This window comes from Cyanistes caeruleus, chromosome 4 (assembly GCF_971803275.1).
Source record: "Cyanistes caeruleus chromosome 4, bCyaCae1.hap1.1, whole genome shotgun sequence".
NCBI lineage: Eukaryota > Metazoa > Chordata > Aves > Passeriformes > Paridae > Cyanistes > Cyanistes caeruleus.
The window spans coordinates 55,025,706-55,051,601 of NC_141704.1; the positions used below are offsets into that span (position 1 = coordinate 55,025,706).

A 25,896-nucleotide genomic window follows, 5' to 3' on the forward strand; every position below is an offset into this window, starting at 1 on the left:
GATGAGTAGTTGTAGGAGCTTTGCTTTAGAGAGGCTAAAATAACACTAATAATAAATATCATCAGTTGTTGGGAGAAGCTTTAATGAGCTGGCATCACCCAAACCAGGATGTAATTTTTGAAGTTAAGTAGGGAATCAAAGGAAGTATCCCAGAGATGAGGTAAAGGAGAGTGATCTGAAGAGAGGATGGAGGTGCATGGAGAAAGGGGAGGAAGTGGAGAGGTGTAAAGGCTGTGTTTTTTTTTTCCTACTGGCAGGTGTGTGGAGTTCAGGGAACCTAGGAGTACCGAGAGTTGCAAGTCCAAATAATGCAGAGATTTTATTCGTATGCTTCTGTTCCAAGGTTTTGATTTCAAGGTACTGATAAATCTACTGGATTTAAGTGGTTTGGTTTTTGCTAATGAACTACAAACCTGTGTTCCTGAAAGCAGACTCCTATGTGGTGCACTTTCAGCTGGACTGCTGGGATAGCCAAGAGCAATACCCTGAAGACTGTGGCTGGAATTTTTACTTAGAAACCAGCAAACTGTAAATGATGTGGAGTCTTCATGCCTGACATGAGAACTGCAGGAAGATACTGTGATAGAGCTGTGTTGATAACCAGGTCAGTGCTGAACCATGTAGCACTTGAAGGTTATATTGGTCGGCAGAATTTAGTTATGCTACAGGGAAAGTATGTCAAGCACAGAGCTTAACGGGATGAAAAAGAGAAACAACAGCACAATGAATCAATCTACCAAAAAATGTGAAATCATCAAAGTGGACTTTTGCATGTTAAAATACACAGCTGCATATTGTCTGTGCAATTTTAAGTCTTAGTGTTTTGAGTCTCACTCAGTTTCCTCCATTGTTTTCCTCACTGTGAAGGCCAGATAATGTGTTATTGTGGCAATGGTCTTACTAAATGTCAGTCTGATGTCCATGAATTGTATTTAAATAAATTACAGAAAAAGATGTCCTCTGAAATTAACTGTACCCAGTGACTGGGATGTTTAGATTTGTGTTGTTAGAATATAGAAGAAAGCAAAAGGCAGGACAAATTTAATACTTAATTTACTTATAAATCATTCAGCACCAACAGCTCAGTTTTGCTACTATTAAGATCAGACATTCTTACTTACATTTCTCTAGAGGTAGTGCATAAGTTAAACAGATTTTTTCTGCTCAACTGTATGATCTGATCCTGGTCTCATTTAATTTTCTCTTTTTAGGTTTTTTTCTCTCTTTTTGGTGTTAGCTTTCTGTTGGTGCTAGGGTACTGAATTTGTTTACTGTTGCTGAAACAGGACATCTCACTTGACTTTCTCCTTCCAGCATTGACTGTTGGCCAGCTTCACTTTTTCAGTTGTACTTTGGACTCTCTACTGAGCCAGTTAATCCAACTAATGCAGCAAAACCATTTTGCTTTTGCCAGGCCTATGCTGTTTGTAGGCTCCTCACTTGTATAAACTAGTTCTGTTGTTGGGCATGCTTAATACCTTTCAAAGAATTTTGCTGAAATAATTGTGTCCTATTTGTTCCTGCATGTTGTTGCCACTTTCAGAGACAGGACATTAAATCTATTTTACAGAATTTCAGAATTTGCAGTAGTTATACTGACTTTGAGGAGCACTGCAGATCATGCAGCACAAGTGCAATTTGCTGTTGAATTGTACTAATTAGTTTTTAGATTTTTAAAAACTGAGCACCAGAAAATGGAAAATAATTGTAGATTGGGAGTTAACAGCTACAGGTATGCTCAAATAAATCAAAGCCTCATGTTATTTCATTCCTCAGTTTCTGAAATCAAATGCAGAAGAAGCAGGCTTGAGATGGAGATGCTTTTAATCAGTAAAGCACCAATTGTGTTTGTTTCACGTTCATAACTGAGCTTAGCCAGACTGAGCCTGGTGTCCTTCTGGTTACTGTCATCTGAAATCGTGTGCAGTTTCAAACTTCACATTTATTCTATTTGCAGTGCTTCAGTACTTCCGTTCTTGGCACCTCAGTAAACATTTTGTGATGTTCCCTCACCATCTCATCTTGTATGTCTTTTATACCACTGTGTGTAAGGAAATGAGGAAGAGATTACATTCAATTTGTCTTTACTTGCTGTTTTTATTTATTGGGCAAATATCAAGCCAGAAATTATCCCTATGTTTAGCTAGCTATTCAGTTACATAATTGATAGAGCATCTCTTCAGTCTTGTTCTCTCCTGGGATTTCATCTTATCTTTCTGCTCCATGATGTAAAAGGTGCATGGTTTTCCTTGACTTCTATCTTGTGCTGGGTCTTACTCCTTATTATCTCTTGGGAAAGAATTAGTGTCTTCATTTTTGGTTACACATATGATTTTAAGCTGCTGCGGGTGGATGTATAGAGTGTTTTAAGCACTGCTCCTTCAAATGTAACCAGAGTACTAGTATTAATTTAAGGTAATAATCCAAATATGTTATAGAAATTTCTATCACTGCTTATATTTCAAGAATTGATGTTTTTTTCGTGTGTTCAAAAGAAAAACTTAAATCCTAAACTGTTACTAATGCAAAATAATTTTGTTTTATTTCAAAGTTCAAACCATAGAATGTTATAGGATCTAGGATTTTTTTAATCTGGTTCTTGTCACTACAGTGTTCAACATATAATTGGATTTTCACCTGATTTCGTTTTCTCTTAGGCCAAGGTGCAACAGACAAATTCTGACCTTGTTCAGCCTCCTCATGTAGTTCCTCCCACCGAAATGCCCTTGAGGAGATGAGTAGCAGTATTAGAACCGTGCACTGAGAATGTGGGAATTAGTGCTGTGCAGCTGGTTAATTCATTAGCCTTTCTGATTCCTTATGGGAATTAAATTACTGTTGGAAAGGACGGTACACCACAGTGGGATTCTTGAATGCCATGCTAATCAAAGCTGGCATGTAACTTGGGTCTCCAAATCCTATACTTTTTGAGAGAAAAGATCTTTGCCCTACTTAGTCACAGTATTGCACCAACATAATTTTCTGAGTAATTAGAAGTAAAATAATTTACTATACCTTACTTAATAACTTACTATATCTTTGCCTGGTAAGATCTTGTTTGATATTACTTATTTTTTTTTTAACCAGGCACTTAGCAGAGGCTTGGTATGCTTTCTTTGCTGTCTTAGCACATGCTCTTTAAAGGCTAATTTAGTTTTGGTGCTTGGTGTATTGACAGTCTGTCTTCTAACATGACCTTGATAAAATGATGGTGGCAATTTTGTTTTTGTATCGCTTACAGATAAATCTTTTGCACATATGTGACTTGATTTGGGAAAATAGCTCATTGATTTTAGACTTCTGCCCCCTCCCCCCGCCCCAGCTGTGTATATCAGTTCCAGAGTCTAACCTCTGTGTATTGAAGTTCAGGTTGTTCAGCTGGAATGTAACAGGAACAAGAAAGCCGAATGCCATGCGTTTAGGCCAGATTTGACCTCTTGATGTGTTCAGGGGCCAGTCCTGTTCAATATCTTTATTGATGATCTGGACAAGGGGATTGAGTGCACCCTCCGTTTGTAGGAAACACCAAATTTTGTGGGAATGTTGTTCAGCTGTGTGAAGTTCAGCAAGGCCCAGTGCCAGGTCCTGCCCTGGGGTCACAACAACCCCCTGCAGCACTACAGGCTTGGGGCAGAGTGGCTGGAAAGCTGCCCAGTGGAAAAGGAACTGGGAGTGCTGGTTTGACAGCAGCTGAACATGTGCCAGCTGTGGGCCCAGCTGGCCAAGAAGGCCAGTGGCATCCTGACTTGTACCAGGAACAGGGTGGCCAGCAGGACCAGGGCAGTGATGGTCCCTCTGTTCTTGGCTCTGGTGAGGTCACACTTAGAGTGCTGTGTTCAATTTGGGTGCCCTCAGTACAAGCAAGACATTGAATGGTGTCCAGAGAAGGGCAGTGGAGCTGGGGAAGGGTCTGGAGCACCAGTCTGATGAGGAGCAGGTAGCTGGGAGAGCTGGGAATGTTTAGCCTGCAGAAAACGAGGCTCAAGGGGAGACTCCATCACTCTCTACAACCACCTGAAAGGAGATTGTAGTAGGGTGAGAGTCAGTCTCTTCTCACAGCTAACAAGTGGTAGGACAAGAGGAGATAGCTTCAAATTATGCCAGAGGAGACTTAAATTGGGTATTGGTAGAAAAAAAAGGAGCAGTCAGCCATTGGAACAGGCTGCCCAGGGAAGTGGTGTAGTTGCTCTTTCTGGAAGTGTTAAAAAACCATGTGAATGTAGCACTTAGGTCTGTGGTTTAGTGATGGACTGGGCAGTTTTGGGTAATGGTGGGAGTCAATGATTTTGGAGGTCCTTTCCAAACGAAATGATTCTATGATTTATCAAGATCCAGTAACAGATTGTGCAGAATTTAGCTTATGGTTTGGAAATAAAAGTAAAATTTTCTAATCCTTAGATGCTGAGAGGGCTGACGAAATTCCAAATGTGTAAATAAATACAGTGCTGCTTTAAGTATCCAGAAATAACAATTCTCCAATGAGGAGTGCTAAGCTTAATTACAGATTTTCCAAGTCAAATTATTAAATAACTTAAATGCATTAATATACACAGAATTTAATTGTGCACATAAATTAGGGCCAGAAGGCTTTGGAGAATAGTGAAGATGCATGTTCTGCCTTCTCTCCTGAATGATGCTGAATTTAGTGCTCTGACTAGTTCACAGTAATGTATTCAATTCCCAGCTATTACTTAAATCTGACTCATGATCTCTCTAAATCTGAAGAGAGCATCTACCTTGTTGTAGCCCTCAAATTACACTTGTAGTTCAGTCTACTTTAGTTTTTAGTTTATAACCACACTCCTCTCCAGTTGATTTTCTTTTATACATGTTGCATAGGATACTCATTTTGCATTTTTGTATTAATCAAATTATTTATTTTGTGAAGTGAACAAAACATTCAATAAGAATGAGAAAGGAAATCAATCTTCAGAGGACTTCAAGCTGCACACTGAAGTGTAGGCCATGTTGGAGCTGTGTGTTACTATTCCTCTATTAAACCAAGAAATAAACCATGCTTACTGTAGATATTTTGCAGTATTTAGAGCTGGAAACGGGATTTGGAAGAGGACAGGTTTCTCAGAGATACAGAAATTAGTTTTAGTGGAAGAGGGGACTGTCAAATACAAAAATTTTCAATGAAAATTACCATTTTGAGTAATGTGGAATCTGCTGTAGGGCTGCCATCATTTCATGTGAGTTCTTTCTGTAATGGGAACAGGAGTAAGAATTGGAATAATGTAACAGTTTTACAGGATCATCATCATTATTTTCAAGCAATTGTTTTAATCTTTTCACTTATCTAACAAGTGAATAATTATTTGGGGAAAACAAGATTGCCGCTCTTCTCATTGGGTGAAAACCCATTGTTTATGTTGGCCTTTGGCTGTCTTTGGCAGCCCTGGGGTGATCCAAACACCATAGGTTGAACCTGTGCACTTTTTCCTTCTTACACCTGTCTTGAATGGACTGACTTTGGGAATAAACCTGTGAACTAAAAAGACCTTGAGCCCCTCCAAAGAAGAGCAATGAGGCTGGAGTAGGGGCTGGAGCAGAAGTTTTATGAGGAACAGCTGAAGGAACTGGAGATATTTAGCCTGGAGAAAAGGAGGCTCCTCATCACCTTGTCTCTTCTCACAAGTAACAAGTGACAGGACATGAGGAAATGGTGGCCTCAGGTTGTGCCAGGGAAGGTTCAGATTAGATATTAGGAAGAATTACTTAATTGAAAGGGTTGTCAAGCTCTGGAACAGGCTGCCCAGGGAAACCATTGAGTCACCATCCCTGAAGGTATTTGAAATGCTTGTAGGTGTGGCACATAAGGACATGGTTTAGTGGTGGACTTGGCACTGTTAGGTTAATGGTTTGACTTAATCTTAAAAGTCTTTAGCAACCTAACCAATTCTATGATTGTTTGCCAGGTTGAGCTTTGAGTCTGGAAGAGTTTTGCTGTGCTGTTCAAACCATGTGCAGAAGTAACTTGGAAGTTACTGAGGTGATTAGGTTCAGTGTTCTGTGCAGCCAGTTGAGAAACTGTTGTGACTAGGTGGATTTGGGATTTCTGCACAGGAATGACCTGGGTGGGTGGATGGAAGGGCACTGTCATCTAAAATATATTCCATGATTGGCAGAATTTATGAATCCCAGTACCTTGACATTAGTGTTTTGTTTCCCTCTCCTCACTTCATCTCTGTCCAACCAGGGCAGTCGCAGAAGATCAGTGTCAAAGATATATTTGAACTGGACAGCAAATAGCACATGTGGAGCTATGTGTGGAACTGTGGATATGCAAGTTTGCTAGCCAGCTGCTCCCTAAAGGCATCTTAAAAGCGTGATTTCTGTCTGAGCCTCACTCAGCAGAGAGAAGGGCAGATGAATGATTAATTTATACTTTCCTCATCTCAGATGCTAATGTTCATGAAATATGAAAGTGGTTATTTCTGAGTCTTTAGATTTATATTGAGTATATTTTGAATTGGCTGTTGGATTCAGAAGTTACTGGAGAAGGCAGAAGTAGAATAACTTACTCCATACTCACTTTGGAAAGCAGGCTTAGTTTAGCGATTTTTAGATTATGGTCTGTGCATCGTTGGCAGCTGTTAGAAACAGATTTGCTAAGGAGGCTCCTGCAGTATCTCCCAGAGACTGGGCTGGGAATCATGTTCTTCAAATTGCCCATTTCCAGTGCTGCCTTCTGACAGGAGGAGCAGCATTCTTTCTTTACATGCCTTTGGTTGTTACTGCTGGCTGGTTTTCTGTACCCTTCCTTAAGATGATCATTTCACTTAAGATGCCAAAGGCCCTTGGAATTCTTAGAGGTAGGTCAGGATGTTCTAAATCTTCACAACAATATTAAGATCTTCATCTTGACTTAAGTTGCTGAGTGAAAATTGGGAACTGGAGGGAGAAGAGAGACAGAGGTGAGGATTTAAGTCTCCATGAAATCGTAGCAGAGTTTGGATATGAGCATTATGTGATTCCCTGTACTTTGATCTTGTGTACAGATGGTACTCTGGCTTTGTAAATACTTGTGATAGTATGGCTGGTTTTCTATATGTTTTTGTTTCTTTATTAAACAGGTTGTGGTTTGACTGAAATGTGTACTAGGCCTGGCTGTTTATTTTTGAATGAAGTTTTCTTGGATAGAAACTTTACTGCTTGTATCCTCCAGCTGAGTTTGGTACTCAGTATTCCAATTTTTTAATGTCGTTCATTTTGAGGAAATAATAAGCAAAACCACTTGTAGGTTCAATGATTTAATGATCTGATGGGCCAGAATGGAAAATATTGCTGGAAATAGTCTCATAAGTTACTGTTGAATCTGTAGAAAGCTTACATGGCCATATGCTTTTAGCTTTTTACAAATCCTAATTAATAAAGAATGAATATATGTGTGTGTGTGAATTAATAAAATCTAGGATCATCTCAAGTTGAAATGGTGCCAGGTAGTTAACTTTGGAAGGAGGAAAAATAAGAAGTGAGAGAAAAAATCTTGTGGGTCTAGTTTCAGTAGTTCGGAATAAATTTAATTTATGAGACAGAACTCCTACCAGCACTTAGTGTAACTTTCATGAAGCTGGTTTTCATGGAACAGCTATTGTAAAGGCCTGGAGTCTGGATCTCTGTTGGGGCCCTGTATGTGTGCCACAAACCAGCAAGTAACAGCAAAATATCTTTCACCTGCTATACCTTGAAGCATCACCAAGAGTTCCCAGTTTAACTATTCTGCCTGTTGGGGGCCAATGTATTATACTAGAGGAGGCAAACCACACTTCTTTGATCCTAGGATGGCAATGTTAGAACGGCTCTATCACTAAGGGCAAGATGTGTATGGATTTTCTTCCAGTTTTACTTCACATAGAGCAGCCTCTCTTGCCTTCACAGCTGGGTCTGAAATAACCACTACTGCTGCAGGTGCCAGAGCCTTGACCCTACAGCACAGAAGTGTAACTGTCCATGTCCATTTTTCATCTGAGTTCTTCAGGTGGAAGCATCATATTGTATAAGTTTGGGGGGAGGACAACTTCCAGTGCAGTATATGCTTGGAAATTTATCTCACACCATTTTTGTGAGCATTGCTAGGAATTTGAAGCACTCCACAATAGCAGGAGCTGTCCTACTCTGCTCTTAATCTCAGTTAGCACTAATAGTTAAAATGTGTGTAGTTCTATAGGCCCAAGCAAGTCTTGGGAGTGCAGCTGAGGATAACCACAGCCTAGGCTGCTGAAGAAACTTCTTTGCTAGCTGTAGGAGTCCAAAGCAGCTCAAAATACATTTTTCATTGCTTTGGTTTCATCCTTGCTGTAGGTATTGTGGGAAGCAGCAGGGGAGGGAAGGAGAGGGTGAGATAGCCTCATGAAGTAGAATTTGTGGTAGGGATGACTTTTTTGACTTTACAATTTTATGGAGGTTTGTACTGAATGCTTTTTAAATGTTTGTGGTTATAACAAAGAAACTGGTTTTAATTTTTCTCCTTTCTCATGTTTGTAAGAAGGTGTGGAAGCAAATTTTGGGGAGCTGAACATCAGCTGTGATTTGCTTACAGGTGGAAATGCTACTTGGTTTATTTGAGTTCTTTCATAACATTTGACTTTTTATTCCAGTTGTAATCAAGGACTGAACAGTGTGGCCTTTGAAAGGCAATGCTGGAAGGCAAGAAAGAGGATTTGGAGGCTTGCCTCACTTGAGAAAGGTTCCTGACAGCACAGCTAGACAAGTTGTGCTTCTATAATGAGTTTCTGTGGTTGTTTAGAGATGCTGTAAATAACACATTCACCACAAAGGATGCACAACTGGTGACTAAGTCCTACACATACTGCTTTCAAACACTGGTCCCTTTCACTGCCAAGTCCTCAGTGGTGTGAAGTTGTTTGTATATGCTTTTATCCAGCTGAATACAGAACATATTGTTCTGTTGCTCTTATAGTTCTATGCACTTTGCTTACTACCCACAGGCAACTAATTGCCAGTTACTGGATTAGGGAATTCCCTATAATCACTAATTAAAATCACTGTTCAGTGTACCTTTAAGTGTATTAGTTTACCTTTTCCTTGGCAACCTCATGTTTATGGTGAATACATATATATATAGAGAGAGTATCTATATCTATGTATCTCACTATATATTATATTTTTGGTTTCACCTATCCTGGAGAGGTTCCTTTATGAAGTGGCAAGAAAGTTTTGGATGCTCATAAGCACAACTTACTGGTTTGTTTTAAACAAATTTGCTGTGTATAAGAAACTGGACAGAATGTTTAGCCATGCAACTTTAAAATGTAGACATTCTGTCTACAGTGCATCTGAACAGCCTGGATCAGAGGAAATAGGTCTGAAAGAAGTGTCAAAGCAAGAATCATCTGCAGTTATAGTTCCTGATGTAGTTGTTTTAACTGTTCTTAAAGACCTGTAGTGGTGGAGGCTCCTCGACCATCTGGAGCAATCCTTTCCAATACAGAGTGACCTTTGGAAAACACCCTTGTGGCTCCTAGTAAATTGCTGAGCTGTCCAGTACAGATGTGGAAAAGAGATTATTTCTCCTTTCTATAATTTTACATAAGCTTGAAAACAATTGACATGTTTTATTCTGTACCTTCTCTATAGACTCTTAATATTAGGATAATTAATCCCAACTTTATCCCAGTTGTTTCCTCATTGGAGCCCCTCTGTCCCTCCACTCTTGTACTTTTCTTTGGATTCTTTATAATTAGACCATATTTTTCTTTATGTGCTGCATCTAAAACTAGACAAAGTCACACATAAAGCTCATTTAATTCCTTTTCTAGTACGAGACTACCCACTTGGGTTTGTATCCCTTCATGAAAAATCTTGTGCTGTCAGCTGGATGAGAGACACTGTTTCCTAAAGCACTCAAGGGGCTTTGCTTTCAAATGCATTGCTGTTGAATGAACTGCATTCTCTGTGTAGCTGAAGTTCAGTGTACAAACTTCCTTAGGTTAGGATATCAGCACTCGACAGATGTATCAATACCTGTGTAAGGTTAGAAGCAAAGGATAGCCAAAATATGTATTCCAAAGTCTTTTCTTTAGACCATTTGGAGCCCCATCTGGTCCACTTAAAAAGAATATAGAAACTTCCCTATGTTTTCACAACAATTTATTCTGATTATTCTTTGGGGCAAAACCCCTTGCTGAAGTGGTGTTTTTTCTATCCAGTGAGTGGAGAAATTATGTTTTGAGTCTGTGGTAATGATATTTTTCCAGTCTCTATATTAGGTCAGTTTATAACAAGAGAGTATTCTTCATGGGATAGTGGGAATATTGCAGTTAGAGATAATTAGGCTAAATGTCCACTCCCAAGTGACCTTTTGTTGTGGGGGGAATTGAAAGCACAGGGAATGAAATAGAGTAAATTGTAGCTCATAACTTGTGTAAGACTGACCTGCTTTCCTTTAGCATAAATAAAAAATTTATGCTAGTTTGACTATAGAGGCCAAAGTAGTACAGTGTGTACTGTGATCCATAAACACTGGCCTTTTTTGAACATGGACACTTAGGCACTGTGACTTGTGAAAAGCCAAGCTTTGGTTAGGGGAAAAAAATAGCCATATACTATGGCACAGCCTCTTAAATAATTGAAATCCACTTCATACAGAAGACTTCATTGGTTGTGGTTTCTCTTCTCCATAGGAAAGTATTTTCTCATGAGATAATTTTATTTATTTTACTGTATTTTAAGCACTTACTTCAAAAAATTTCATTTGGGGTGTCTCAGCACTTTTGGTGGTTTCTAAGGTGTGGGCATATAATTATTATGTGTAATGTTGTTTCTTGAAATTAGGTTGTTAGAAAAAAATGCATCAACAGTCAACAAGGATCTTCAATTTAGCCCTTCCATCTTAAGAAATGGGAAGGATCCCAATGTAAAGGAGCTGGGGTTGGCTCTTAGGAGAGTATTTGGTTATACGTGATGTGCTCTCCTTTAGCAGCCTCTGTCCTTTAAAGCAGGTGTGGATTTTCCAACTTTCTAAGGGATATATGAAAGAGTATTTATGTACATTGTAAATATTCCATCACAAGTAACTGATAACTTACTAGAGAACATTACTGTACTTTTCCCCTTTCTTTTCAACCTGTTTCAGGTTCGAATAGGACTCCTCTGAACAGTAAGTTTCTTAAGACCTAATACACTATGGAAATTATCTGATCAGTGTTATTTCTTTATCCAGTGGCACTGTGTATTTTGATATTATCTTGGATAAAAGTGGAAGTAGTTAATATGTGCAGTCATTTTAATTTCTTTTTTTTTGGAGACATTGTATTGATAAGCCAAGTTTGTTGAAAAATCAACAGGAGAAGCCTGTGATTATTTTAAATTGTACTAAGTGTGCAGTAAAGCAGAACAGCTCTGTGATCAGAAAGGGATCTGTTCTTTATCTTGGAAAATCATATCTACTTGCAAATACTAAAATGTGCATCATTCTTGTCTCTACTTCATGTTATTATGCTTGAAACTCAGGTCATTATTCCCCACAAAACTGAACTTTTGCTTTCACACAGTTCAGATATAACTGCATTTACTTCCTTCCTCTTGGAAAATTTTGGAAAGAGAAGGGAAATGCTTTATATAAGTGGTACCTTGTGGAGAACCCTGGCAGCCTCAGTTTCAGTGCAGTGGTGTTTGTTAAGTAGAAAGGTTGTAGCTATTTGTGACAACCCCCAACTTCTAAATTCAGTTTAGAATTCAATGGATTGCTGTTTCAGCTTCTAAACATAGTATGTTGTCCTGAGGTGTGCCACATATGAAAGGAACCTGGCACTTCACCAGGTTCAATGTGACAATGTTTTTTTTTAGTAGATGGATTGAATTAGGCTGACCACCTAATAAACAGAAAAACCCCACTTCTAAGTTTCTTTGGAATCTAAGCGGTCTGTACTTTGGCTTCTAAAAGTAATATTGTCCTGAGTGGTCCCACATAATGAAGGAACTCATCACACTTCAACTAGTTCAAACTTCTAGGTTGTCCTGATATGTAGATCAGATTGTGTCAAATACCAAGGTCTTGAAATACCAATACAAGAGGAAGCCTGTATTCTTCTCATGACACCCATGCTTACCTTACCGTTCTGGATATCACTCTTTTTATTTGTCTTTTTCTTGAAGAGTGTGCAACCAGAATGCATCTCAGCCCTGTTTCCCAGCTGCTTTCTTTGGTGTGTGTTTCTCTGATTGAGGGTGGTTTTAACCAGAAGTGAGATTCACCTAAGTAGCTTCTAAACCTGGCCCAGTTGTTTTCAGTGGAGACTTTTTTTAACAGTGCCATGTGTGGTACATGGAGTGGTGCCTGTGGACCTGTGCTTGATCAGTGTGTGCTGCAATTCACAACCCTCACTGTCTCATTTCTGTAGCTTTACTGAGCAGTAATGGAGGGAGTTTGGAACCTTATGCAGTTCCAAAGTTCATCCAGAGGGATGAGATGAGAGCTTAAGGACCAGGAAAGGTCCTGTTAAGGACTTAGAAGGATCATTTCTTCAGTGTCATGTTTTGCTTTGGTAACAATTCCCAGCCAAGCTAACATGGTGCTGTATTACAGGATCTTGAGTAGTTGTCGTCAGCCAAGGTGACAGTTGTGCGATGATTATTACTGAATGTGTCAGTCTGGCTGTTTTTATCCACCTGTGCATGATGCTTTGCCCACTTTTTTCCTCATTGCTGTTTTAAGGTAAATATGTTTTCTTGCATGCCTCTGACAAATGTCACTTATAACACAAACATCTTCTTCAAGATGTGCTGTGGCTTCTTGTTTTTTTTTCAATGCTCAGTTGTTCTGAAATGTGTTTCAGTTGCTCTGCTGGTAGTTTTGCCTGAGAAGGGCACATTAATGGATCTGTTTCCCAAGATTATTTCTCACTTGACTGGTGTGTGCTAAGTTTTGGTAAGAAGAGATTCTTGCCTGCCCTTTTTATTGTTGTTTTTGTGGTGTATTTCCCAATATATGAATTAGAAAGTTTTACTTTGTGATGTTCCTGAAGAGATACTGTTCCTGTAAAACATGCTGTGAGCAGACTGCCCCATAAAGTAGGACTATGAAATGCTTTCCAATGCTATATACTGCTCTTTACAGTTGTTTGGTTGCCTTCCTGGTTCTTCTGTATATATTCTGATAAGAAATAGGTAATCTGTGCTTAGATTCTCTTTTTGAATTATCTATATATTATTTTTTCCTCCAGCAGATCTTTTTATGGTTTATTTCCGCTGCTCTTAGTAAAGTAACATAATGTTTACTCGTTTATTTTTCCTGTTGTTAACTGAAGATACGAAGTTTCTAAGGCCATGGAGAAACTAGTTCTTATTGCAGACTAGTCTTATTGCAGTGACTTGGAGACTTCAGTATCCTTAGCTTCTTTATGCTAAATTTGGAGTGCCACATGAAGACTCACACCTTAGAATCCTGGATATCTTAGTAGGTGTGTCTGATAACTGGGGTGTCACAGCTTCACCAACTTCTGTGCTGGGAAAAGAGGGTCAAACGTGGCTGGAGCTGAACTCATTTATGTTCATGAAGTTGGTCCCAGCTCTGGAAGCTTAGGCAGGAATAGCTCAGGATAATGTTTCCAGCAGAGTGCTCTGAGAGCACTGATTAGGGCTGTTGGATTGCATTAAGGACATGGAAGAAAAGGCTCTGGGCAAGTTTCATTTCTTTTCAGATGCGAGTTACTGCTGTTTCTTTACTTGTCATCTTTTGAGAGTGTTGCTAAGGAGAAGAGGACAAAAAGACGAGAATGAGTTGCTAAATCTTGAGATACTTGCACAGGAAAACATACTACCTGATACCATAATTATTCTTAAAGGCAGTGCAGTTCCAGAATCTCTAATAAGGATATCTGCATTGAATTTGTCTGTGTTGTACATGGATGCCTCAGCTTGACAGCCTATAGAGAAGATCATTTTTGTTTGTTTGTTTTGACTAAGTTTTTGTACGTGTTTTATTGTTTGAAATAATACTTCTGTTGCCTTCTTTCTTCTTTTCTAGTAATTTTGCCAGGAAATTGTCATCTGGAAGTTCTGTGGGTATGAATTATGACAGAAGCTTGATCTTTGGTGTGATGCAGTGACTCTATTACAGGGATTTTTTTTTTAGTATTTTTTTTTAATTTCTCTTTTTCCATGTGAGGTCAAGGTCAATAACAATTGCACATTGTAAAGGAAAAGCTTAGGTAACCCCTACTTTAATGTACATGAGTACTTCTTGAATTTCTGTTCCATCTCTTTGAATGTTCCTTTTATTTCCATGTTTTCAGCAGTCTTTTGGTGAAACGCTTATTTTCAGCCTCAAAGGCTTGGGTAGCTGGGACTGTTCTGCTCTTGTTCCCAGCTTTTCTTTGAAACCTCCTTTTCCTGTGAAAATGCGTTGACAGATTCTCTCTCATGTGTCTTGATTTGCCAAGTGATACATGCTGTGAGTACCACTAAATGCCTTCATATCCGACTGCGCAGGAGATTTTTGGTATTATTGCTTATTCATATACAACTGTTTGAAAAATTAAGCATGTACAGGCATATTGTTGTGATCTGGCCCTGGAGCAATGAAGTTGTTGTTCTGAGTTCAATACAGAGTGATGGTACCCTGCCAGCTGAAAATCTCATCTTCAGATTTTTCATCACGCTTTTGTGTCTGTAGCGGAAGCCTTGTGAATTAGCCTCTTGTCGGAGCTGCTTTTAGGTGCTGCAGGTTGGAGCTTCCATTTATTCCTTGAAGTAACAGGATTTTAGAGCAGTGAGCCTGCTGACCTGAGCAACTTAAAGCTCAGTCAAGGGTGTTTTTCCTCTGTCGGTAGCACAGCACAGTTAAGGATACGTGTCAGTGAAGAGTCCCTGTGGATAACTGGGTTTCTAGGATACAGCGTGTGTTCTGTTTTAATTAGACACTCCTGTCTTCAGGCTCTCTGTCACTTCATTGCTCGTAGAGATTTTAGTGTGATAATGCAATATAAGAAGTAAAATTATTTTAAGGATGTATTTTTTGCATGTGTGCAAAATGCCACTCAGTGATCTGTCATCTGCTCTAAAAAAGAGGCTAATAGAAATTTAATCGGTCTTTTCAAAAGTTTCCAGGATCTGTATTTTGGTGGACACTGCAGTGTTGAGTATAAACATAATAAAGCATTTCACTAGTCATTCAGTTGGATGAAAATGGACACTGGCTGCTTAGAGACTAAAAATCAAGTTTCTGTACAGAGAGCAATTAAAAAGGAAAAAAAAGAAAATGAAACTGGAGGGAAGGAAAGCTTTCCCATTTTAAAAATGTGACCTGGTTATCCCGATGAGCAAATCTGATGAGAGTTTTTCTTAGAATTAACATTTGTAAAGTCAATTCAAGTTTGTGTGTACTTTATCTCTAACATATGGCTTCCCACACAATGATGTCATGTACAACTAGGTGCCAAAAAAAGCGTGAACGCTCCCAGCAAAAGCTACACGTTGAACTAGGGCTTGGTTTGCGGTTTCTGTGCCTGTGTGTGCATGGTCAGACAGCCGGTCATGTTAGAGCAGCAAGCTCTGCACCAAGCCACCGCTTTCCTCAGCTGTGGATGATGGTCTGCAGGAAGGCACCCTGGCCATGGAAGCTTCTGTGCCATAAACATCTACTTCTCTCCCCTCTGAGATGTTGGAAAGGGTGTGAAATCACGGCTAATTTGCTCCAGAGGAGTTCTAAAGAAGGGACTGCCAGCTTGAGGCATCTTGGTGATGTAACAGCTTCCTGCAGTTCCACAAGTGAGGATTTCTGTATCCTTGGGGTTTGCAGGTGTTGTGTAGGCATAACAAACTGTTCTGTGCATGGGCTTTGTTCCCAGCCCACTTCTTAGCTGAGTCATGGTTTTCCAAAGGTTGTAATAATGTTTGGGAGGCGTATCTCACTTTGCACTTGTGTTTATGAAGCAGATATTGAGGTGGCTCACTGACCCCCTCTGTATGTTCTCCTGCCCTTAGTGCCCAATCTGGTGGTCTGTTTGTCACCTTTAGTTACACAAAGTTTTCCTTGGGTTGCACGGTTTTTGCAAAATAGAATATGTTAGTGGTATAAATATAGAATATAAATACAGAAATAAAGAGAACCTGTGGGTTCTTTTTCTTTCAGTCTACCATTTACTGTAGACTGCTACAGGGTCCTGTTCTGCTTCAGCCGTGGCTATGTTAGGAAGGCTCCTGGATCAGAGCACGGATCATGAGTTTTCTCCTGAGCTCTTGCATCGGCCATGCTGTGGGAGTTGGAATCTCAGGCTGCCCAAAGGCCTTTAACATGATGGTTGCCAGCAAACATCCTAAAGGAAGTTTTGAGGGTGGCTTTAATGTTGGAGAAGGAAGAAAATGTTGATGCCAGTGCCTGGTATTACAGGTTCAATGGGATCGGTCGCCAAACGCATGAGTTCATGAGGATTTTGTAGTGTATTTTCTGACTGGAGTATGCAATGCAGTTAGGCTGCCTTCTACTAAAATTCTTTCTTTACAAAGCCCTCATAACTCTGCTGACCAGCAGGCACAAATTTGCCCCTCTGTGCTTTGTATGAGGAGAAAACGTGCACCAGAGATGGAAGCTTGTGCTTATTTGCTGTGCAGCAGGGGAGGTTCTTGTCTGCTTGCACCTGGGCAGCAGCTGAGCCACAGCTGTGCCTGTGGGTGAAGAATGACTTTAACGTGCTCCTCTTCTTTTTTGGCTGCATATTCAAACCTGAGATATGTAAAAGTGAGCATGTGTGTACTTAGGCACTCACTTCGCCTGCTGCTTCCTAGTAACACTTACTTTCCTCATAATACAGATTTTTCTGTCATGAAATTTTTTCAACTGCAGTGAGAAAGAGGGCTGAGGCAGCATAATCTTTCAATTTCATTACTTCCACTTTCTTTTAGCCTTTCAGGTGGTACAAGCAGCTTAATTAGTTAAAATTCATGTGTTCATCCAGGAAATGATGAGAGATTCTTTAACAATAAGAAAATCAACATCTTTGAAAAAGAAGTGTTGGGATTTAGTATGTGTCCCCTGCTGCCCTGAGGGTGCATTGGACAGGGGTGCAGCATATGCTCCAGGGAACAGAACCTTGCAAAATTTGCAGGGAGCCCTGCAGAGGAGCTGTGAGCTGGAGCTTGGGAAGGGAGGGACAGTTCAGGCTCCCATCCCCTTCTCTCCTTGGCTTTTGTGTGCCAGGGGTAATTATTGTCACTGTTCAATCCATGCTTAATGCCTCCCAGAGAAGAAAGCAGGCAGCTTTTTGTCTGCACATGCTTCTGTGACTGGTATTTTCCTACAAGCCAGACACCTAAGAAATTTAGTTAGAGGCTTACACAAGGGAACTATATAAATTTTTTGCAATGACCTAATGCATACAAGCTCTTTTGGTGGAAGCTGAACTAAATGCTGTTAAATAAATTAGGAAGTTACTAAGTGTTAAGCTGTAGGACAAAGAGTTAGGATTTTTTTCAGGTATATTTGCATCTATCATTCTTTCTACCCTTGGGTGGTCCTGAGTCCTACGCTGCATTCAGTTTCCTACTGCCCATTTCTTGAAGAAAAAAGTTAAAATATATATTATCAAAAGCTTCCCTTAAATGGGATCTGCTGCTCCATCCCATGATCAGGGAGATGTTTCAAGTGGTGAATATTCCTTGTGAGCTCATAGCTTTAATTTTAATGATTTGGGAGCTGCTGTTATGTATTTAGTTAGGAATTTTATTATAATATTTGGAATGTATGTAGTATTGATTTCTACCTTTCTACACAAAATGCATCTGTTTGGAACAATGGGCAGCAATAAAAAAGCAATTTTTTTCCTTGCCCAAAAAACATAGCTACTAAAATTTAATTTTCTTGGTCACTGTGTTAGTACACAGATTTTTTTTTTTAAGCATTACATGTTTTGAACTGTTTTGCTGCTAGTCTGCTGGCATTTTCTGTTGTTTGCAAACTTTGTTAGTCATAACTTGGTTTCTCAAAAATAATAGAACAAAAATTACAGGTTCTATTGTTGAGGTTTAATTTTTATTACAAAGAAAGATTTCCTGTGTTTGTTGTCGTGCCTGTACCTGTCTATGATTTACCATCTTGATAATATAGAAAATTATTGATTTTTTAGTAAATACTGGGAATTGTGGTACTGAACAATTGCTATTTCTTAATAGCAAAGTGCAGAAAAGTGATGCAACTTTTTTTGAAGTCAGGTGAGACATCAGCGGCAGAGGTGAGATTACATCTGGATCCTGCATTTAAAAAATACATGGAAGTATATTTGTTATAAATGAAGAAAGCAGAAAAGCATATCAATATACATGTATATTATTACAGATATATATTTAAAACACCCTTTCTTTTCTTTATTACAGGTTATAGAACAGACATTACTTTTTTAGCACTGCAGCTACAGGAAGGATGCAATCTGCATCCCCCTAATTGCTTTCTGGAAAAATGACTAGTCTAGTTCCTGGTTTATGAACTTGTGTAGATTTCTGGCACGGAGAAGTGGTATATTTTTGTTGCCACAGAAGTCTGTGGACTGCAGCAGTCCTCCTGCAGTCGTGAGAAAGCTCTGTCCTTCCCAAATTCCCGCGTGTCTGCGGCAGCCTTAGCGGGGCACGGCTGTGCTGCTGGTGATGGGGATTTAGCAGTTTCAGGGGTCGCTCTGTTCAGTGACAAGTTTCATTGCTTGTGACTCCTACTAGTTTTGGGGGGCAGCAGGAGCAGCAGAGAGCTCGCCACCCCAAGGCTACCAGCAGATTTTCTATGCTATTTCTCCTCCTATGTCTCAGTGTCATTGTCTGAGTTGTGGCCTTGTACTGGTGCCATCTGTGACTCCTGTGGCCCCCGCCACTAGTGCTCGCGTTTCCTCGCCTGTGCTGTAGCTTGGGATCACAGCTTTGTTCCCTAAGCTATCTATTCTTTTTCATAATGTTGTCAGCCTGGCTGAGTTTGGCTTGTCTGATGTGAGCCGGTGGCGTTGCCTCTGAACGGAACGGGGGAACCGTCACCCGACAGTACCAGCTGTGCAAACAAACAAGTCCGCGTTGATATTCATCAATAGCTTTGTGCAGCCGCGGCATTGAGATGCACCAGAACATGTGCAGTCTGTCTGCTTCCTTTGTCCCACGGTACAGCCAGATCGGCCGCTCTGCGCTGATGAGGCCGATTGTCGTGCCGTGGTGTGCCTTCTCCTCCTTCCTTTTTTCCTTTGCTTTTCCTGCCTCTTTGTGGGCTGTCTGGCTGCTCCCAAACACATCTGCCACGCGTCCCATCTGCTCTCCCTGAGAGGCGCTCAGTCCTGACGAGCGCTATTCAAGTGCTGCACTGTTCTGTGGAGTTGACAGAAAACACTAATTTGTATTATTAATGGCGTATCACTAATGCTCTCTGCTTCTGAAACACTAAGCAAAGTAAATAGGGTGGAACATCAACTTGTGAACTTGCTGGTGGGTTTTTTCAAAATCCTACATCCATAGGTGCATTTTTCCCATTTTACTTACCATGGGTAACAGTGCTCTTACTTTGTCTTAGAGCTTGTAACTTTCTCAAGACACAGTGTGTTTTCCTTCAAAAAAATAAAACATTTATTGCAGAAGTTGTGTTCTTTCCTTCATGGCAATTGTGGCAAGATTCGTTACATTAAGAGGCAAGGCACAAGTGTGTGATGAAATTATTATTTACTATTCCTTTGTCTTTCAAGGCAAAAATATTACCAGACCATCAAAAAAAATTTTAAAACCATAATCTAAAGTCTGAAAGAATTTAAAGCCTTGCCTGTTCTGCATGTCTATTGGACAGCTTAAGGTTATGCACTTAACTGTTCAGAACATCTTTTCTGTGACATTTACTTACTTCCAGCAGGATATTGCCATGTGCCAGCTCCCCTGTCAAGTTGAACAAAAATAAGGTGGCTCTCTGTGGGAGAAGGAAGAAGATGGTACGCAGCATATGCATAGATAGGCAGTAGAGTTTTTTTTGTGGAATCCCCTCTAGCTTTGATTCAAAGATGTGTGGAGATACCTGATCAAAAATGCAGTAGCTAATTAGTATTCAACTCTGCCTGGTCATATTAATTGTCAGCTCCACGTTTACCATGCTCATTATGTTGAAGCTGTCACAGCAGTCTTGTGTACTGCTGCAGAGATTGAGAACATGAAGCTGTGGTGAGCATGGAGTAACCTTCTCTGCTACCATGTTTGTCTGCAAACACTGGAATTCACTGTAAGCCAAGGTTAGCTGTCCAAAGTACCAGCTTGGGCAGGATTTTACAGGGCTGCCTAAAAGGAAATGCACATGCATATAAGAAGAGAAGTGATTCATTTTGACAGTGTGTGTTTCGTAGCCTTGTAAGTCTTCCTTTAGTAACTCCCTGCTTACTCAAAATGTCACAAAGAGAACAGTAAAGGTTGGAAGCGTAAGTCCAAGAAAAGAATGAGGCCAGGGAGGCTTCTAGCAATGAAAAGAAAATTGAGCAACTTTTGGTCAGCTGGCAGAGCTGTGTCAGGGTACATTTTGGTTCTGTGCTTCTTGGAAGCTGCTTTGTCTGGTACTTATGTTAACTCCTTGTGAAAGTTGTTACTCCATGGTGGCTGCGCTGTTCTGCACTGTGTCGTGTTCAGGCATCTGACCTCTGTTGAGGAGGTTGAGGATGGACTTGTTTACTTGTCTAACATAGCTTTTACAAGAATGTTTTTCCTTGTCTTTTTTTTCTTCACCTGAGAGCATTGTAAGGCAGTATATTTTATCATCATAACTCAACTAAGCATCATAAAGCTGGTAATGCTTACCACGAGTTTGAGGGGGAAAAAATGGATTGAGACTGCTTGAGAAAATAGTATCTGATACGCTGCAGAATGTTGTGCATGGAATTTGTAACATAAAGGATACAAATGCAGCACTCACTTGGCTAGGTGTGATCAGTGGTAAGCATTAAGTGTCCTAGTTGCACTTTTCAGATCATCACCTTCAAAATTTATCAAGTCAGTGTGTCACCACTTGAAAAGTTGTGTCAAGGAGTTTAGCAAACAGACCAGGGAGAAAGGGATAAATACAGCAGTTTATCATGTCTGGAAAGTGCTGTTAGATGCTGGGAAAGAGTTAAGTGAGCTATTCCTGCAGGACATTCCATGGGTTACTGAGTTCAAGGCATCCTCTAAAGGGTTACAGATGTAGTTGCAGTTGAGCTGTGTACTGTATAGTTTTTCCAGCACTTTGTGCAGTGTATGCTTGCTTTTACTTTAAACTGGTCCCTCGTGGTTTAACTGGATGTCATTGCTGCCCCTGAGATTGCTACCTGGACACTCCCATATGAAAATATGGTGATCAGGCATGATAGATACCTTAAAGATGAACGTTCTATGTGTACCCTTGAAAACTATACTGCTGCCATTTTCTGTGATTTCCTTTAATAATTCAGCTCTGAATGCTATTAATCCAGTCTCAACATTTCAGGAAAGTAGTCAGCCTTTTCTCTGCCAAACTCATCTGTGCTTGGAAAAGCTTATATACAGATCTTCTCTGTAACCCAAGAATGCTTTTGTGAGAGAGGGGAGAGTATTTTATTTGTTGTGATATGTGGTGAATCCTCAACTTTTTCTCCTTTATGTTTGAACCTGGCCACTACTACTTGAACTCTGGAAACTAGAGGAGTGAAAGCTTTATTACAGGTGGCCTATAAAGAGAGCAGTCCTATAGAGGGCTGTGAATAAACACAGCAATTGTGCAATGAAACAATTTGTCAGGGACTGCTGACAGGCCAGATTTCAGATGAATGGTGGACAATGTAAACATAACATGTTACAAACGTGTCACAACATGTTGGCAAATTCTTGTTGACACCAGGTCCACATTTGCCTTATGAAAAAAGGAGCCCCTCTTCATCTCTCGTGTCACTCATTTCTAATGAGAGGGAGGATCTGGTCCATGAAACAGAGTAGACCTTCTAGTGATCTCAATATTGAGAAACAATAAAATCAGGGGAAATTCAGGGATACTGAAGGTAAGCAAAACCCCTATAATTATGTAGATTTTCCCCTGCATTGTCCCTTGTTACCCTTTCTGGTATGTTTGCTTTGTTGAGACCATTAGTTGCTGTGCAAGTGTAGCCTTGCACAGGTGAGAGGGAGCCACTTTCTGCTCTTCCACGGGCCATACTGGAGTGCTTCTGTAGAGAGATGTGTCAGTGCATTGAGAGGAGCTTGTGTTGTTCTGCTCGTTTCCAAGGAATGGAATTTCACAAGAAATTACTATTTGTGCTGACTTGCTTGTGGAGGTTTTTTACTTGCTGGGAGGCTTTGTCTTGGCCCTAGAATTCTGGGCAGTTGTCTCCAGAAATACTCCGTGTGAGGTTTGTTCATAGCAATGTTACTACTTGTGCTGATCTGCTGTGTTTTGGCTTTTGTTTCTCTCTCCCTCTTGATTTAGATGAGAGATCCTTGGAACAGCAGAATTTTTCCTTTTTCTCAACGGTGCATGAAAGCATATCAGGCAGCAGGACACAAACAGCCTTAGCAAAAAGTACTTTGGAGTCCCAAGAAAGTAATTTGCTTCAAACAGTGCTATCATCAGTTACCAATTCCTTTGATGGGACTTTACTTAGCCAAGAAGAAACAGCCAGGATTTCAGAAAGGAGAAGTACACCATTGGTAGATGTCTCTGTAAGGAGCAATGAGGCATTCTTGAGTGATGATGAATTTATTAGCTCCTTTTCAAAGGCACAGTGGACTCCTCCCGTGAAGTCTTTTGCAGTTTTAACAGATCATCACTCAGTTAATACAGTAGAGCCATCAAGAGAAATGTTAGAAACTGTGTTGCTAACACCTTCATTATCTGTCCTTTCTTCACTGTATGATATCTCAGAAACAGCACAGCAGAAGACTCCGTTGAGTGCTGTCCCTGAGCGCAGCTACACTCTTATGGAACTAAAGCCTTTTGTACCTGATCCTGAAACACTAACAGCAAGCAGAGACTTGCTGCTGTACCCTCCAAATACAGATGTTCCTTTCACTTCCATTCCTTCTGACACGGGAGTTGTGGCACAGGAAAACATTAATGCAAGTTTAACAGCTCTGCCTTTTGGGGCTGCTTCGGAAGGATCGCCTCTTCATCTCAAGCTGCTGGGTGAAACCAGCCCTGGGGTCCCAGAAGCCACAGCACAACGTGCAGACCTGTATGGTGGTATTTACACCCTTGTGAGTAGCAGGACAGCAGAATCTCCCAGTCGAAGGACTTACCCCTCTCCAAGCATTCCCTGGGCCACGCCAGCTTCAGCAGCCAGTGCTGAGCCTGCTTTTTCCCCTATTAGTCTTCCACTTGTGTCTCTCCCACTTGATTCAGCTGCCATTTCCATGAACTCTGATACAGTTCTTAATGCCAGCCTGTTTACACATGAATTCTCCACTACAGCACCAAATTTGCCTGCTGGTTCAGAAATACCAAGTCAATCAGAGCTTGTCAGTGAGCTCAAGAGTCCAGTGCCTTTCTCGAGATCATACAGTTACTGTCTGTATTGTGACTCAGTTTCACTTCTGCCAGAGGCAGGCTTTGCCCCAGAACATGATGTGGGCTCAGGTGATTATGTTGAAACTTTGTCCATCAAAGCCTCTGAAGTCAAAGGCATAACTGCATTTACAACTATAATTACTGATGGGTATGAATTAGAGGAACCTACACCTGAGATTTTTGATACTTTTTTTCCATCAAGACCAGTTGTTTCACTTTCTTCAAGATTCACAGAAATCCTTGACTCAAGCATGTTTTTATTAAGCACTACAGACACTAGAACACCTATAACAATATCTCCCTCCTACCATCAGCTCCCTGGGGAAATGTCATCGAAAATCTCTGTTTCCCAGACCCCTCCTGTTCTGGAAACAATTTTGTTGACTCCAAGCACTCATATAGAACTTCCTGATGCCACCACTGTTCTGTTGGACCCCACTGACATCCCGAGTGAGCCAGTAGCAACGTTTGCAATCGGTCAGACAACCTTGCTGGAATTGCCAGAATTAATGCCATCAGAATCTGTGGTTTTGCTTGGCAAGACGTCTACAAGGGACGAAGCATCTTTAAATATTTCAGATTTTCCATCCAATCTTTTATCAACACCATTTCTTGTTGAATCTAGCTACTTATCTTTATCACTGACCATGCTAAATTCTTACTCTATCATGCAAAGTGATTTATCAACACTCTTACCTCAGACCTTGTTGACTGGGACATCGGTACTTTCTGAGGACGTTACCAGCTGGGACTTAGCTACCACTGTCAGCTCTGCCACTGACGCCGAGGTTTCTCAGTTACATCTTGGCCAAACATCGTACTTTTATTCAAATGCATCATCCCTTCCAGATGCACAGGTTCCTGAAATAATGCCATCATCAGATTTTCACTCGGAGTCATCCGTGTTTCTGGAAGCATCCTCGGTACTGCCAGTGGGCTCTGAAGTTGTGTTTACCTCAGCTGCCACAGGAGCTACCTCTCAGTTGGAGCCTTCACTCTCCACCTCTCACTCTGTGCTTCCTACCCTGGTGCTGCCCACTTCTGACACCCAGTCTGTTACCAGCAGCATCTTGCTCAGTGAAACAAATCTGATCTCTTCGTTTACTACCTTTCCAGCAACTCCTGTCTTAAACGTATCTTCATCTCTACTTTCAACTGCTCTGGGTTCTGATGAGGTCATTGGTGCTACACTTAACCCCACGCTGCTTTTAACATCTGGCAGCAGGGACAGTGCCCCCACAGCCCTTCCTCCCTCAGAGGCTGACAACCTCACATCAGATGCCGACCCCGTCAGCTCAGTGCCCTTTCCTACAGCATCTCTGTCTGTGACCTCGTTGTTTGCTCCCACACAATTCCCTCTGACTGCTAGCCCTCCCCCTGGATATGAAGTTCCATCAGGAAGCAGTGTAACTACTGGTGCTGATGCATCATCTCCTTCCACCACTATCACCAGTGCTACGGGCAGCCCAGGGACATTCTCCCCCACCCTTCTGGGGACCACTGCTCCGTCTGAAGTGGTGGTTGTAACCTCTGCTGTGACTACTACCCGGCAGCCGTACGTCTGCGACATCGCTGTTCCCAACGCCTACTTAGTCACTGCGGGTAAGATACTCCCAACATTTTCATTTCATTTCAATTACAATTTCATTGTAATATGAGCCCCTGGCTAAATTGCAGATTTTGGATTAACTAAGTGAACCTTTCAAAGAAATATGGTATAAATTTAGACAAAGATCTGTAAAAGCGTTAATTTATCATTTAATGTTAAAAATAATAGAATTCACTTGAATGAAGTCCATTGTGAGAGAGTGTTACAAATACATTACGCTGCACAGAGAATGAAACTGTCCTCAAAACTTGCTGATGCATATGTACAAGTGTGGAGAGTTAGAGACTGCTTTATCATTTCATTTGTTTTAAGTGAATGTTAGTGTCATGGTACTGTTCTGCCAAACTGTTTAATGTTCTGACTGAGTAAGTTTCTCCTTTCAGTTGTTGCTGCTGTTTATTAAAAAAAACACCTGCATGTGAGGTAATGTTGTAATATATAAGAGGAGAATTGGTTTTAAAAACTTTTGGGTTTTGCAACCATGTTTATAATATTACCTTACTAGCTTATGCTTGTATTTTACCTCCTCCCATACTTACTTTCAATTGTATTTGGTGTGTTTGTAACCAGAAAAAGTGACATTAGTGTGTTTCAAAATTGTCTTAGCATCTGTATTTGCTTTTCTGGTGTTTTCCTGCCTCTTCCTAGCTTGTTAACAAAACAGTGCCAGCAAACTAATCCAGGGCAGCTGCAGAAGTGCTGCATTTTCATGGTGAGCAATATTTTCTACTCTTAAGATTTAGTTGCAAGAAATAAAGCAGAATGAGCATAATCTCATCCTCCAGATATGTGGGTGATCTAGCTATGCTAGTGATGA

The 25,896-nt window shown here is 40.5% G+C and overlaps 1 protein-coding gene across 1 annotated transcript in view; it reads left to right on the forward strand.

Annotated features, from left to right (window-relative positions):
- KIAA1549 (KIAA1549 ortholog) overlaps positions 1 to 25,896 on the forward strand; it is a 140,085-nt gene that overhangs the window by 44,765 nt on the left and 69,424 nt on the right. Inside the window, exon 2 of the mRNA XM_086886289.1 lies at positions 22,394 to 25,072. Coding sequence (XP_086742415.1) covers positions 22,394 to 25,072 — 2,679 coding nt within the window. The remainder of the gene's footprint in view (positions 1 to 22,393; positions 25,073 to 25,896) is intronic.